Genomic DNA, 12,321 nt, shown 5'->3' on the forward strand with positions numbered 1-12,321 from the left:
TGCAATGGAATTAGAAGTAAACCCGTGGACTAAAACAATGATAGTACTACAAGCAACGCAGTGGGAAAGCGAAACAGTGCGACACAGGGATGAGATAGAAGCTGTGTTTGTTGGCCATGTTCGTGCATAGTTTTGTTGCCCGCCGCTCATCTGTCTGGCGCACCCACCGGGTCGGCTGATGCGGAAGCGGAAGGATATGAATTTGTAAAATAAAAACCAAAACAATACCCCAACCACCCGGATGGGGGAAAGAATCCCTGCCCCGGAGTAGACACCTTTCCCGGAGCGGAGGCACACAGCCAACCGGGTCCTGCATGTTTGTTGGCTTGAGTTTCAATTAACATGGAAATGAAGTAGCTGGTAGCTTACTTTTTCCCTCCCATTTACGCGAACAAACGATTATCTATCGTTGTGTCGATCTGTGCATTTCCACCGGTAACATCACCGGATTGCGACTGCACTCGCCAGATCGAACAACACAGCACTCCGTATCGTGAGCATCGCGACTTTTGAATGGAAAAGTTTAAGAGTCATTCGCTGGAATGCTGAGGCAAGCACAATAATGCAGCGTTTTTTTCACCGTCGCCTGGTTGCTGATACTTTTATTCGCTTCAATGGGTTGGTTCAGAGGGAACCTTCGAGTGGTTTGCATGAAGATTTGGGTGAAGAAGCTTCAGTGCAATAACTTTCCACCAAATCCCGTGGGATAAGCGGCTGGTAACTTTGTGGCTGCTAATGGTGTTTGATGATCGGCTGCTTGCTGTCTTTGCATGGTGATGAGGGGATTTTTATTTGTTTGTCGGTTAGGTTTAGTTGTACACTCGGCGCAGCAGTGTAAAGTAGGAGTAGGACACGTTGAGCAATTTTTGAAACATTTCCAACGTCATCGGGTACACGTTGCCGACTTTAATCTGCAAGAGGGAAAGTAAAGGTTGGATTTAGATTGCGAAATAGAAAATGCAATAAAAAGAAGAGCTATTGCTAAGTAATTGCATACAAATAGGCGTTTAGAAGAACTGAAAGTAATTTATTCATAAATTCGCTACTTTGCAATAATGGAGACAAAAGCTTTAAAATACTAAAATGTCTAAACTAAATGCCCTAAACAACCTCAAAATTGTGTAATGTTGAGTCATTTTTAAGTTTTTCTGTGCAATTCCTACAATCAACATATTTCTTTACAAAATATAATTTAAATTCTTGGAGGTTATTGTTTATCATTACATAAATTTAGATATTATTAAAGAAAAAAATGGTAATAATAATAAGAACATTAATAATAATAATAAAAATAATAATAATAATAATAATAATAATAATAATAATAATAATAATAAAAAATAATAATAATAATAATAATAATAATAATAATAATAATATTAATATAATAATATAATAATAATAATAATAATAATAATAATAATAATAATAATAATAATAATAATAATAATAATAATAATAATAATAATAATAATAATAATAATAAAAATAATAATAATAATAATATAATAATAATAATAATAATAATAATACAATAATAATGATAATAATAATAATAATAAAATAATACTAATAATAAGAATAAATAATAATAATAATAATAATAATATCATAATAATAAAAAAATAATAATAATAATCTTCTTCTTCTTCTTTTGGCTCAACAACCGTTGCCGGTCAAGGCCTGCCTGTACCACACTACTTGTGGGTTTGGCTTTCAGTGACTTATTGATCCCCCCATAGCAGGATAGTCAGTCCTACGTATGGCGGCACGGTCCATTTGGGGCTTGAACCCATGACCCCAAATAACAATAATAATAATAATAATAATAATAAATCGTACGACTTAACAACATGCCCGTCATGGGTTCAATCCCCAAATAGACCGTGCCGCCATACGTAGGACTGACTATCCTGCTACGGGCGGAAATCAATTAGTCACCGAAAGCCAAGCCCACAAGTGGGGTACAGGCAGGCCTTGACCGACAACGGTAGTTGATCCAAAGAAGAAGATGAAGAAGAAGAAGAAGAAGAAGAAGAAGAAGAAGAAGAAGAAGAAGAAGAATAATAATAATAATAAAATAATAATAATAATAATAATAATAATAATAATAATAATAATAATAATAATAATTATTATAATATTATTATTTATTATTTATTATTATTATTATTATTATTATTATTATTATCTTATCTTTATCTTTCTCTTTAAATAAAATGATGCCTAAAGAAACCTTGGATTAATAAAGGCGGTCTATTGTTGCTACCATCGCATAAAACAATACGTTTAAATTAAAGAAAAATGATACATTCTGAAAAAGCTTGTTAGTGAACAGCTATTATCACAACCTTCCTTGCCATGTTCATTGAACAGAGCATCGTTCAGACAAACTTACCACCATCGGTCGCTGGGCACGTGCAATAATTAGAATCAACCTTTTCCTTATCGGTTCCTCAAAGTCTGGCCACGCTCCATTGTAAATGGCATCGCCAATGCCTAGGCTCTGAAATGGAGAGGAAAAACAAAAACGATCCCCATACAGAAACACAACAATGTAAGTCAGCCGATCTATAGCGAACCGCTCAACCGAACTCAGATTCAGCGCCATTACCTGCTCCAGTACCTCGTTCGCATGCCAATAGAAGGCAAACATCTGCGAGAGTATCATGAAGATGTACGATCCAATCATTATCATCTGTGCCAGCTGATTGCTCTATTGAGAGATGGAACGATTGAGTCCCGAAATGAGAGTCCGGAGACGGGCTAGCGACCGCACAGTCCGTCGGTCGATTTTACTTACAATGCTTAGCAGAAACAGCAGAGCGCACAGCATCATCCCGAACGACAGGAACTCCAGCAGACACAGATGGGTGACGAGTGAGTTGAGATCATGAACGTATCTGCACGCGCGCGTGTGTGTGTTTGTAAAGGAAGGAAGGATGTGAAACATGACCCAGTGCCCGTGCGGGCATGAAAAAGGGAGGATTAATGGCTTCCGGTTTGTGGGTATGCGTGCTGCCGCATCCCGAAATAGCAAACCCCCTCCCCCCGAGGGAAGGGCAAGCCGGTCGGGTCCAGCGTCTACTTACTGGATGATTTGTTTGTGATACTTTAGACACTCCTTCAGCTCGGCGAACAGTGCGCTCGGGCTGTGTCCGGTCGTAGCCACCGTGCCGCTGTGGCGCCCCAAGCGTCCGAGCCGCTGCTTTAGGGCCGCTATCTGGACGAGCGCAAACAGCGTGCAGGTCGCGTAGAAGCTGGTGAACGGGATGTACATGCAGCAGGCGGGAAAGGTAAGGTAAACCTGCAGCACAAACACGAGCTGGTAGGTCGGGGTGGCCAGCACGTCCACGCCCGGTATCGTGACGCCGTACGGTAGGCCGCGCCCGGGCACAAACAGAGGATAGGTCACAAAGCAGGCACTAATGAAGGCGCCGAGCCACAGGTTCGATATCGATAGCATGCGTCCCCGCCGTGTGTACCGCTCCAGCACGGGTCGGATGTCGTCATTTTTCTGTACAAACATTCTCGCGGGACGATCAAATGTTACCGTCGGTGGTGGTTATGGTGTAAACAACCCTCCCCCAAAAAATAGAAAAAACCAATGACTTACCTCGAGGAGAGCGTACTCGGCGGCAACGCCTTCAAAAAATGTCTCAAATTTCCGTCGATTGATCACGAGAAAGGAGGTTCGGAGCTGGATGGCAACAAACAGAGAAAAAAAAAACGCATGGAAAAGGTATGAAAATATCCACCAAGTGGGAAGGTTATTGCCTCTCCCTTCGCTCACGTACGACGAGGTTAAAGTACAGCACGGTAAAGTATCCGTTGATGATGAGCTCGCTCATGTCGCCCCAGGACGAGTACAGCTTCAGGAACTGGAACACGTTCAGCACGGCGACCGGGATGCAGCCGACCAGAAAGCGGGACAACCGCGGCCGCCGCAGATACGACCAGAACAGCCACACTCGCACATTGACACCAATTATCGGACACTCTTCGATCAGCATCTTCGGTGCGGTTTATGTTCGTTTTTGAAATCCGGGTCGGTTAGTGAGCAAGCACAAGGTACGTTTCTTCACCTTTATACTCACTCACACGGCGATGGACTGTCGATGGAGCGTGTGTTGGAAGCCACGAAATTGATTATAATCAAATTAATTGAGTACCGTGACTTTTTGAGCAAATTATATGCTTCACTGGACACTGAAGCTCCAACTCCAGTGGTTGATGTGTGGCCAGTGGTCACTGGATTTCCTAGGAAAGCGTGAGAAATCAAGCAGATGCGGTGAAGGAAGGGCCATTTTTAAAGCGCAACACAAAGCGCACAGTTCGGTTTGGGTTCGCTTGCTGTGATATCTCATTACATTTCCAGGGACATTCCACAGTTCGTCGTCTTCGGTCTGCCCGGGCGAGTATGTTGAACCATTTCCAGCACGTCACGGCGATGGAAGCTTGCAGCTACAGTTCACAGCCAGTTCACAAGCGGATGTATAATGCCACCAGAAGAAAAGATCGCGCCCAATAACAGCAGCAGCAGCAGCAGCAGCAGCACGACACACAAAAGCCACCCCAGAGTCCATCAGAACCAAGGCATCGAACGTTGGCTCCGAAAAAACCTCACCCAAAATGAACCTCCAATGCCGGAAATGCATTCAAAGCGTTCGCCTGCGGTGAAGCGCTCTTTTTATTTCGGTCACCAGAGAAATGGAACGGCCAAAAAAAAAAAAAAAAAAAGGGAAAGAATCCGGCTTTCCCACCAAGAAGGCATGTGTGTTTGTTCAATTCAAAGTGAGGCAGGACCTCTCCGAATCCATGTTTTAGGTCAGCTTGGCGTGCCGAAACTTCGGAAACAACATTGGAGTGGGCATGTGCATGTGTGTTTCTCCATTCATTGCAGCTGTGTGTTTTCTTCCACTTCAGAATGGGAACCAAGCCTCTTTCCCCCACCGCCCGCTGTCGATGTGTGGTATGTGACGCGCAATTGTGACTTTCTGCTCCATTCAGTCGGAACGCCGTGTGCGGTGCTGCTGCAGCCAACAAACACGCTACACACGAAAATGGGAAAGAAAGGATGTGGGGAAAAAACACCGCACGGCAAGAAATTCCCATTTTGGAGCAGCGCCAGTAGTGCCCGGGAGAAATGGGCCGCCTGAATGTAGGCAAAATGTGTCCCGAAGTGGGGTCCTCTTTTTTCCCTCTACTCACGAGTGTCGTTGTTCTTGCTGTAGATGCGCTCCGAAAAACCAACTGCATTCGAGTGCTAGAAAATGTGCATCTACACATCCACATGCAATGAAAAAAAATCGAACCCTCCTATTCAGACATATTGGAGATCACCCACCGGGGGCGAACGATTTCGACCGAATCTTTTGACTTTGTTCGCAGTACCTTTTCCTTCTTCGCACGGCAAACTTTTTTTTATAGCGGGTGTATTTGAGCTAAAGCCGCACGAAAAAGGAAACACACAGCCATGCCTTCCGTGTGTGTGTGTGTGTGTGTGTGTGTGTGTGTGTGTGTGTGTTGCTCATGTGTGAGCCTGTCGTGGTGAATTCAAAACCATTCAATTCAAATTACGGCCACCTCCGCTCGGGTTGGGCTCTGTGTGCGGGCCCGATATGTGCATTGGTACGCTTGGTTAGCCGCAGGCATTTACGGGACGGGGTGAAGTTGATTTTCATATCCCAATAAATTATCGTTCGTTTGCCAGCTTTTTCCCCTCGAGGGAAATGGAACAGAAGGGGAGGGAGATGGGAATGGCGGGATCATGGCGGTGGCCGGATGAGCATATTGGAAATTTATGAGCGTACAGTGATCGAGGGCCAGATGGGTTGGCAGTTACTGTGATACAACATTCTTAACCATCATTAAATCGTATGTATAAATCTGGAAGCATAATCATTATGATTGTGTGCATTTGGGGCTACTATACCGTGGTCTATGTTGAGTTCTCGACGGCAAAAGCCTTATTAGTATGTTTATTATTCAGCAAAAGAGGTCAATCATTTGGTAACGTGTAAAAGGGTATCCATAAACTACGTAATAGTGGCAGGGCTGCGAGCAATGTCTTCTAGCGTTACTATTTCTTAGATAGGGCTTTCTTATTATTCTTCTTCTTATTCTTCTTCTATTCTATTTTGGTAACGTCCTACGCGGACCTGACTTCCAGACTTAATTCATTACCACGAAGCCAGATAGTCTATCCTTTCTACGGGGGCTTGCTAGATAGGGCTTTAGGGGACTCAAATCTCATTAAGTAGCTCAACAAGAAATGGTATAAAAATTACAAACTTTTTTAAAATAACATCAAATTCTGTTCGAAAAATAAGGAATTTAATGTATTCATATAATCGTTTGATATTATTCAGCATTAAAAATTGGTTAGAATACATCAGGTTACACAATTAAGAAAAGATTAATTGTACAATGAAAAAAAACAATTAACTAAAGAAACAAACAATGGAGGACGGAACATGGTAGACTGTTACGTAATTAATAGAGATAAGCTACTTCAAGCATTAAAGTTTTTTTTGCGGTAAAGTAATACGATGTGATCAAATATTCTCATTTTTGTAAAACACGATTTTTGGCGTAATTAATGGGTGATCCCTACAAGCAAAAAGGAGTGATGCTCTGCTTACATCATATTGAAACGCCTAAACGTATGCATGTCTTGAGTGTTGCATACCGTTAGGCGTAGCTTATCGCTGTTGAGTCATTTACCTCACAGTTGGGTTTTAAATTTTTCAAAAATAACCACATCTATTACTACTTTCAACAGCACCATGCACATCATCAAAAGCAAACTGAAACAAACTATTCATTGCACTTATACCCGTTTTTGCTTTTAGTATTTTGCGCCCTAAAAGAAACAAGCTCATTGCTTTACCGCCGCTGGGTGTCCGTATCGCTCATTTGGATTAATTATAAATCCAATCGCATAGCTCAAAGCACCAGCAAAGCTTCAAATAAAACCCCACATCGTTGCCACACCGATCCTTGTACAGCTGCACCGCTCCCTGTATCACGCTCGCATGCGTTTGAAGGGCGCGTGCAGTCCAAACTGTTGTTCCATAATTAATTACAACGCGCTGTACGGGCATGTATCGGTACTCATGTTTCATTGCCGCAGCAACAGCACCAGGCACCAGCCATCTACTAATCGGTTGTTAGTTTATTTGTTGATTCAAATTTAATGAAACTTCTAATGGGCAGGTGAAATTGAGCGTATGGCCAAACGCGTGCCGCGTGCGATTCGGTTCCTGTTGCTTTCAATTTTCCGCCAGCGTGCCCGTTCGTGGTGGTTCCTCGCTGACCTTCCTCGCACGGGTCGTGGCCGGGGCTGGGTGAAGTTTTCATAAATTTATAAATTATGCATCCAGTGTACTGCTGCTTTGGTTTGGTTGCCTGAGGGACGAGCATTTGTTCCGCCAGCTTTTCAAACTTATTTCCGACTGGGGTAGACTCTCTCACTCTCTCTCTCTTTCTGTACCTGGGATATGCATATTGTATGAGCAGAGTTTAGCAAAACAGTTGTCGGTGTTTAGTACGCCCGTTGTTTTGGATAAAACATGCATTCTTTGCCACGATGGATTAGCGATAGATGATCGGTTTGGTGTGTGTGATTGGTTATTTGTGTGTCCCAAGCCCTTTAAACCACCCCAAACACCTTTTTACAGAGTCAACTTGCTAGTGAAGCTTCAACTCAAGCTATTTCTTCATCGTCGACCTTTACGGCACGCTTCCCCAGCACCAACACTAAATTCCAGGTAGAAAGGAAATGCAGCGCCACGCTTTAATTGTCCATCATTCCGGCAACGGTAATTTGATTAGCACTACCACTTTCCGAAACCGAATGCAATTTGCATTTAGCCGGGAATGCTCTTGCTCACGTTTCGTGCCAGCTCCGTCTCCACCGGAATGATTGGTACAAGTATACGTGTGTGTGTGTGCGCTTATGCTGCAAACGTTCTCGAAGAAGCAAAGACCAACTTTTCCAATATACGTGCGCCAAGTACCCTCACATGCAGGGATCGAGCGCGGGGACATGTGGAATGTGCCCGTGCCCACTCATTTTGCGTGTGACGAAGTGGGTCCGTAATTTGTGTTGGCCAAACTTTCAGCACGTGCAGCAGACTCCAAGTTTCCGTTGCGCGCGGCAAAGTGGTACCTCACGCGGACAATCTTACTGTAAGAATATTAGTAGTGTGTTTCTTAATTCTTCACTCAACTCTTACGCCGCTGTGAGCTTTGGGCACCGCATGGTGGTTTCCTAAGAAGCGGAAATGTACCTTTTATAAAAACCTGCTAACAAGCGCTTTTTGTTTTTGAGTTCAATTAAACAAATGCTAAGCAAAGACAATAGCCTAAATTTAGGCGTATTGTTACATATACATAACAAACTGCCTGAAGGTATGCAATTTGACAAAAGTCAAACACATTGCGTCATTTTGAAGCATTTTTTTTAAACATGACAGCGCAATGCTAACCACTTAATTATTGATTAAATGCATGCGCCTAAAGGTATGCAATTGCTTACTTAACATACACATCACCTGTTTATGGGCTTATTATCGTTTCTACAGCATACGCATTTGTCACCTGGGACGACACACGACACCGCTCAAGAGGGTCGATGATCATGCTGGCGCGTGTTGCACGCGTTCCTACACCAAAGGTGATCCGAGTTGCCCTGTGGACGTGCCGTTACATGTCACCATTTCCTTACCAACTGCAAATGGTCTAACTCTTCTGCCAACCCCCACCAGATTGTACACACACACACATACACATAATACAAAAGTTCGCTCTACGATGCATCGAAACACAAAAGTTCAATTTATTTCGTTAAAAGTTTCGTGATTGTTTCCGTTCGCAATAGATGCATTCTTCGTTGCAAAGCGCGGGCAAGAATGGACGAGATTTCTGTGCCATCAAGTGCAGAGTGTGATTGAAATCGCAATACAGTGCAAAGTTTGGTGTAGCGATTTGGTTCGAGCTGAGGGTGTAACTTGCTCCACGCCAATCAAACTCTACGCCGAAACGTAGTTACTGAAACAATGGAGGGAGCGGCATTGGGATGGTGAAAATTGTGAGCTATATATTTTGATGCAATCCTTTAACAAAGGCGCTAGGAAGACAGGGAGCGAGGAGGAAGCCTTTGTCACAAAGCAGCAAACTCTTCAATCGAAGCGCGAAGAAATGCAATCAATCAAGAGAATGTACTTTCCTAGTGGCTGCTTTTTTGCTGCACTGCAGCTGCGACAATATCTGTTCGTAACGTCATTACATTTGCCCGGGCAGTGGATGGAGAGAAATGAATGTTTCTGATTTGCAAATGAGATTGAGAAACGATTGAAATGGGATAACGAAGACTAGTGTAACAATTGTTTTTTTTGTTTTTGCTCAAGAACTATTTCCATGAATGTAGTGGAAGCAGTACAACGATGCAGTTGAAAGTACAATCCAGAAAGTTGTCACCACCGTGTGTGTCCAGATACTGGACGAATACATTTTTTCCACCCTTTCGTTCTGATTCTCTTAACCGAGGGAAGAAGCATCAAACCACACACACACACACACACACACACACACACACACACACACACACACACACACACACACACACACACACACACACACACACACACACACACACACACACACACACACACACACACACACACACACACACACACACACACACACACACACACACACACACACACACACACACACACACACACACACACACACACACACACACACACACACACACACACACACACACACACACACACACACACACACACACACACACACACACACACACACACACACACACACACACACACACACACACACACACACACACACACACACACACACACACACACACACACACAAAGGAAGACATATCACCATTTAGAGAGCTGGAAAACTGGCACAAACAGCTCTATTCTGCTGCTGGTTGAGCACGAAATCAATGCTGCTTTCATTGATTTCCAACCCAATTGCCAATGGAATAACGTTTCGCAACCATTGATGGCAGATACTTACCCACTGGACCAGTTGTTGCCACAGCATGGCCGAGATGTGTCGATGTGGAACCGCAACGGGCACTGCTAGTGGTGGTGGTAGTGCTGGTGGTCATCGGTTGGTTCGGTTCGTTCGGCATGGTTTTGATGGCCAAACCACTCCTTTTGGTGCATATGTTTGCGGAAGGATGAAATTGAGCACAACGAAAGCTCGGGAAACATTGTACTCGTCTTCTCCCCAATTCTGTTTGAACCTTGGAATGCACCGAACAAACGTACACATAATGAGATTATTGAGCAGAAGGTTTTGTTGCAGGCGTGTTTATTCCCCACAGCGTCGGTTCAGTGTAGGGATTTGCATTCGGGATGGTGCCGGTGTGTACTGTACTGTACTGTACCAAACTTGTTTGTAGTTTGAAGAACAAGGGGCTTTTTTTTGGTTTGTCCATTAAGAGGTGAGCTTGTGTGGAGTTTGAAGCTAGTTGGAAACAGGTAGTGGCTTACTTCAAACTGAATTGTTTGTTGAGTTGTTTCCGTTGAGTTGAGCTTCGTATCCTGACGAATAGTGCAGCGTGCTGTCAAAAAGAACGCTATGATGTGCAGTTTGCATAACTTTGGGCATTTATATTCCATACACGATACTTTGCACGTACAAGGTAGAGGATAGCTAAAAAATTATACATGGAAGTATGAACTAGGACGTAATATTACAAAAACATTCAGCTTTGATGTTTTCCGAATGGAACGTACGGACAAACTGACGGCCGATTGTCTACGACTAGATATGTGTTTGAAAAGTAACTCACATGGATTAAAAAGGGGGTTTCATCATCAAAAAGGTCACCTTCTCTACGGAAAAATATATAAAAACTTGATGAATTGAGTTAGTTCAATTAACTAATCGAATGATGCTTTTTCCCTTCACAGCAAACACTTTACAGTTCCATCCATTTAACCATTTGTTTCGTTGTTTCTGCATGCAAAATACCTAAAACAAAGCAAAAGAACAAAATTCACCCACATGTATCATTCCCTTTTCCAATACAAAACATGAATCAGTCAACGCTTCGGGCTTGTTGCATTGAACTCCATCAAAACGTTACCATCGCTGGCGAGGCCTGGGGAAACATGCACAGAGCGCACAGTGCCGCTAAGACTAAAAACAACATCGATTGAGCACAGAAAACATAAACTGCCGCGACGACAAAAACGCGCGATCGGCTGCCGAACGGCTGCAAATATGGCTCGTGTTTTGCGGTTCTGTGACCTGATCCTCGGAGGGATAATCCCCCATGTGCCAGTGCAATCGGCTCAGGGCACGGGGCGCTCTGCAGTCTGCAATCAACTATTCATGCGAATGGTACTCCGCACGAAAAGCAATGCCGAAGCTGGGGTATTGGGAAAAAAAATCCCACCAGCAGTAGGCAGTCGTGAGAGAGAGCGTTCCATGTACGGGCCGCTTCCATGAATCGCTCACGGGCTACCGATGACAGTGTGGTCGCGCAAATGAAAATGGCCAGCAGGGAAAATATGGCGGGAAGAAACGGGGGGGGTGCTATTGGAAAACAAGACCTTCTCCCACCGACTCTCCCACAGTTCATAGTTGTGGCCTCGTTTGCTAATTGTTTGAAAGCACAATCAACTACCGCGCGCACCAAACATGTCGCTTGGCTCTCTTTTTTTCTTTTCATAGTGCCGTGATCGAAAAAGGGAACTCTTTTTTGTGCTGTTGTTGTTATAATACTGCATCCCCTGCTTGGCCAGTGGTTGGGTGTGGTTGCGTTGTGTGGTGCCAATGCATAATCTATGCCCTTGTTGAAGCGTGCGGGGCACGAAATATTTGTCACACAACACGGCGACGATATGCAGGACGAAAGGCAAGAGGAAAAAATCATCTCCAAATCAGATTTATTCGTTGTCGGTTGGTTACGTGCATAGCAGCGTTATTCGTGCTCGATGCGGCAGTAGCGATGCTGCTAGTTTGAAGTGTATGTCCTCACGTCTGGATGGTGGCTTGAGCAGGGAATAGTATAGTGTGTCCATAGAGAGAAGCGAACGTGGAACGTGGTTGGGATTTGGGATGGATGCAAACGGATCCGTGCTGAGTTGTACATATGGCAGTAAAACATACAGATTAAGGTTTACTTTTGGTTGGATAATCTGAGTCAATATACAGACCATAGCAAAGAAATGTGTCAAATAAATATCAAAAACATAGTTTTGGTGGAGAAACTGTAAATATTGTTTTGGTAGAAGGTTTGTTGAACATTTTCTATAGTTT

At 43.5% G+C, this 12,321-nt stretch overlaps 1 protein-coding gene across 2 annotated transcripts; it reads right to left on the reverse strand.

Annotated features, from left to right (window-relative positions):
* Positions 1-642: 642 nt before the first annotated feature.
* On the reverse strand, positions 643-10,182 carry LOC121596734 (odorant receptor Or2). 2 transcript variants are annotated; one of them, XM_041921930.1, is made up of 8 exons: positions 10,063-10,182; positions 3,798-4,260; positions 3,617-3,700; positions 3,093-3,517; positions 2,804-2,903; positions 2,615-2,716; positions 2,399-2,506; positions 643-911 (listed from the first exon to the last, which is right to left on the reverse strand). In XM_041921930.1, exons 2-8 carry the CDS (start codon positions 4,011-4,013, stop codon positions 810-812), a joined length of 1,137 nt encoding a protein of 378 aa, XP_041777864.1. In that variant the 5' UTR covers positions 4,014-4,260; positions 10,063-10,182; the 3' UTR covers positions 643-809. The 2 variants fall into 2 exon arrangements, with proteins under 2 accessions (XP_041777864.1, XP_041777865.1); XM_041921931.1 differs by lacking the exon at positions 10,063-10,182 and having other exon boundaries at positions 3,798-4,470.
* Positions 10,183-12,321: the final 2,139 nt, after the last annotated feature.

This window comes from Anopheles merus, chromosome 3R (genome assembly GCF_017562075.2).
Source record: "Anopheles merus strain MAF chromosome 3R, AmerM5.1, whole genome shotgun sequence".
Taxonomy (NCBI): Eukaryota; Metazoa; Arthropoda; class Insecta; order Diptera; family Culicidae; genus Anopheles; species Anopheles merus.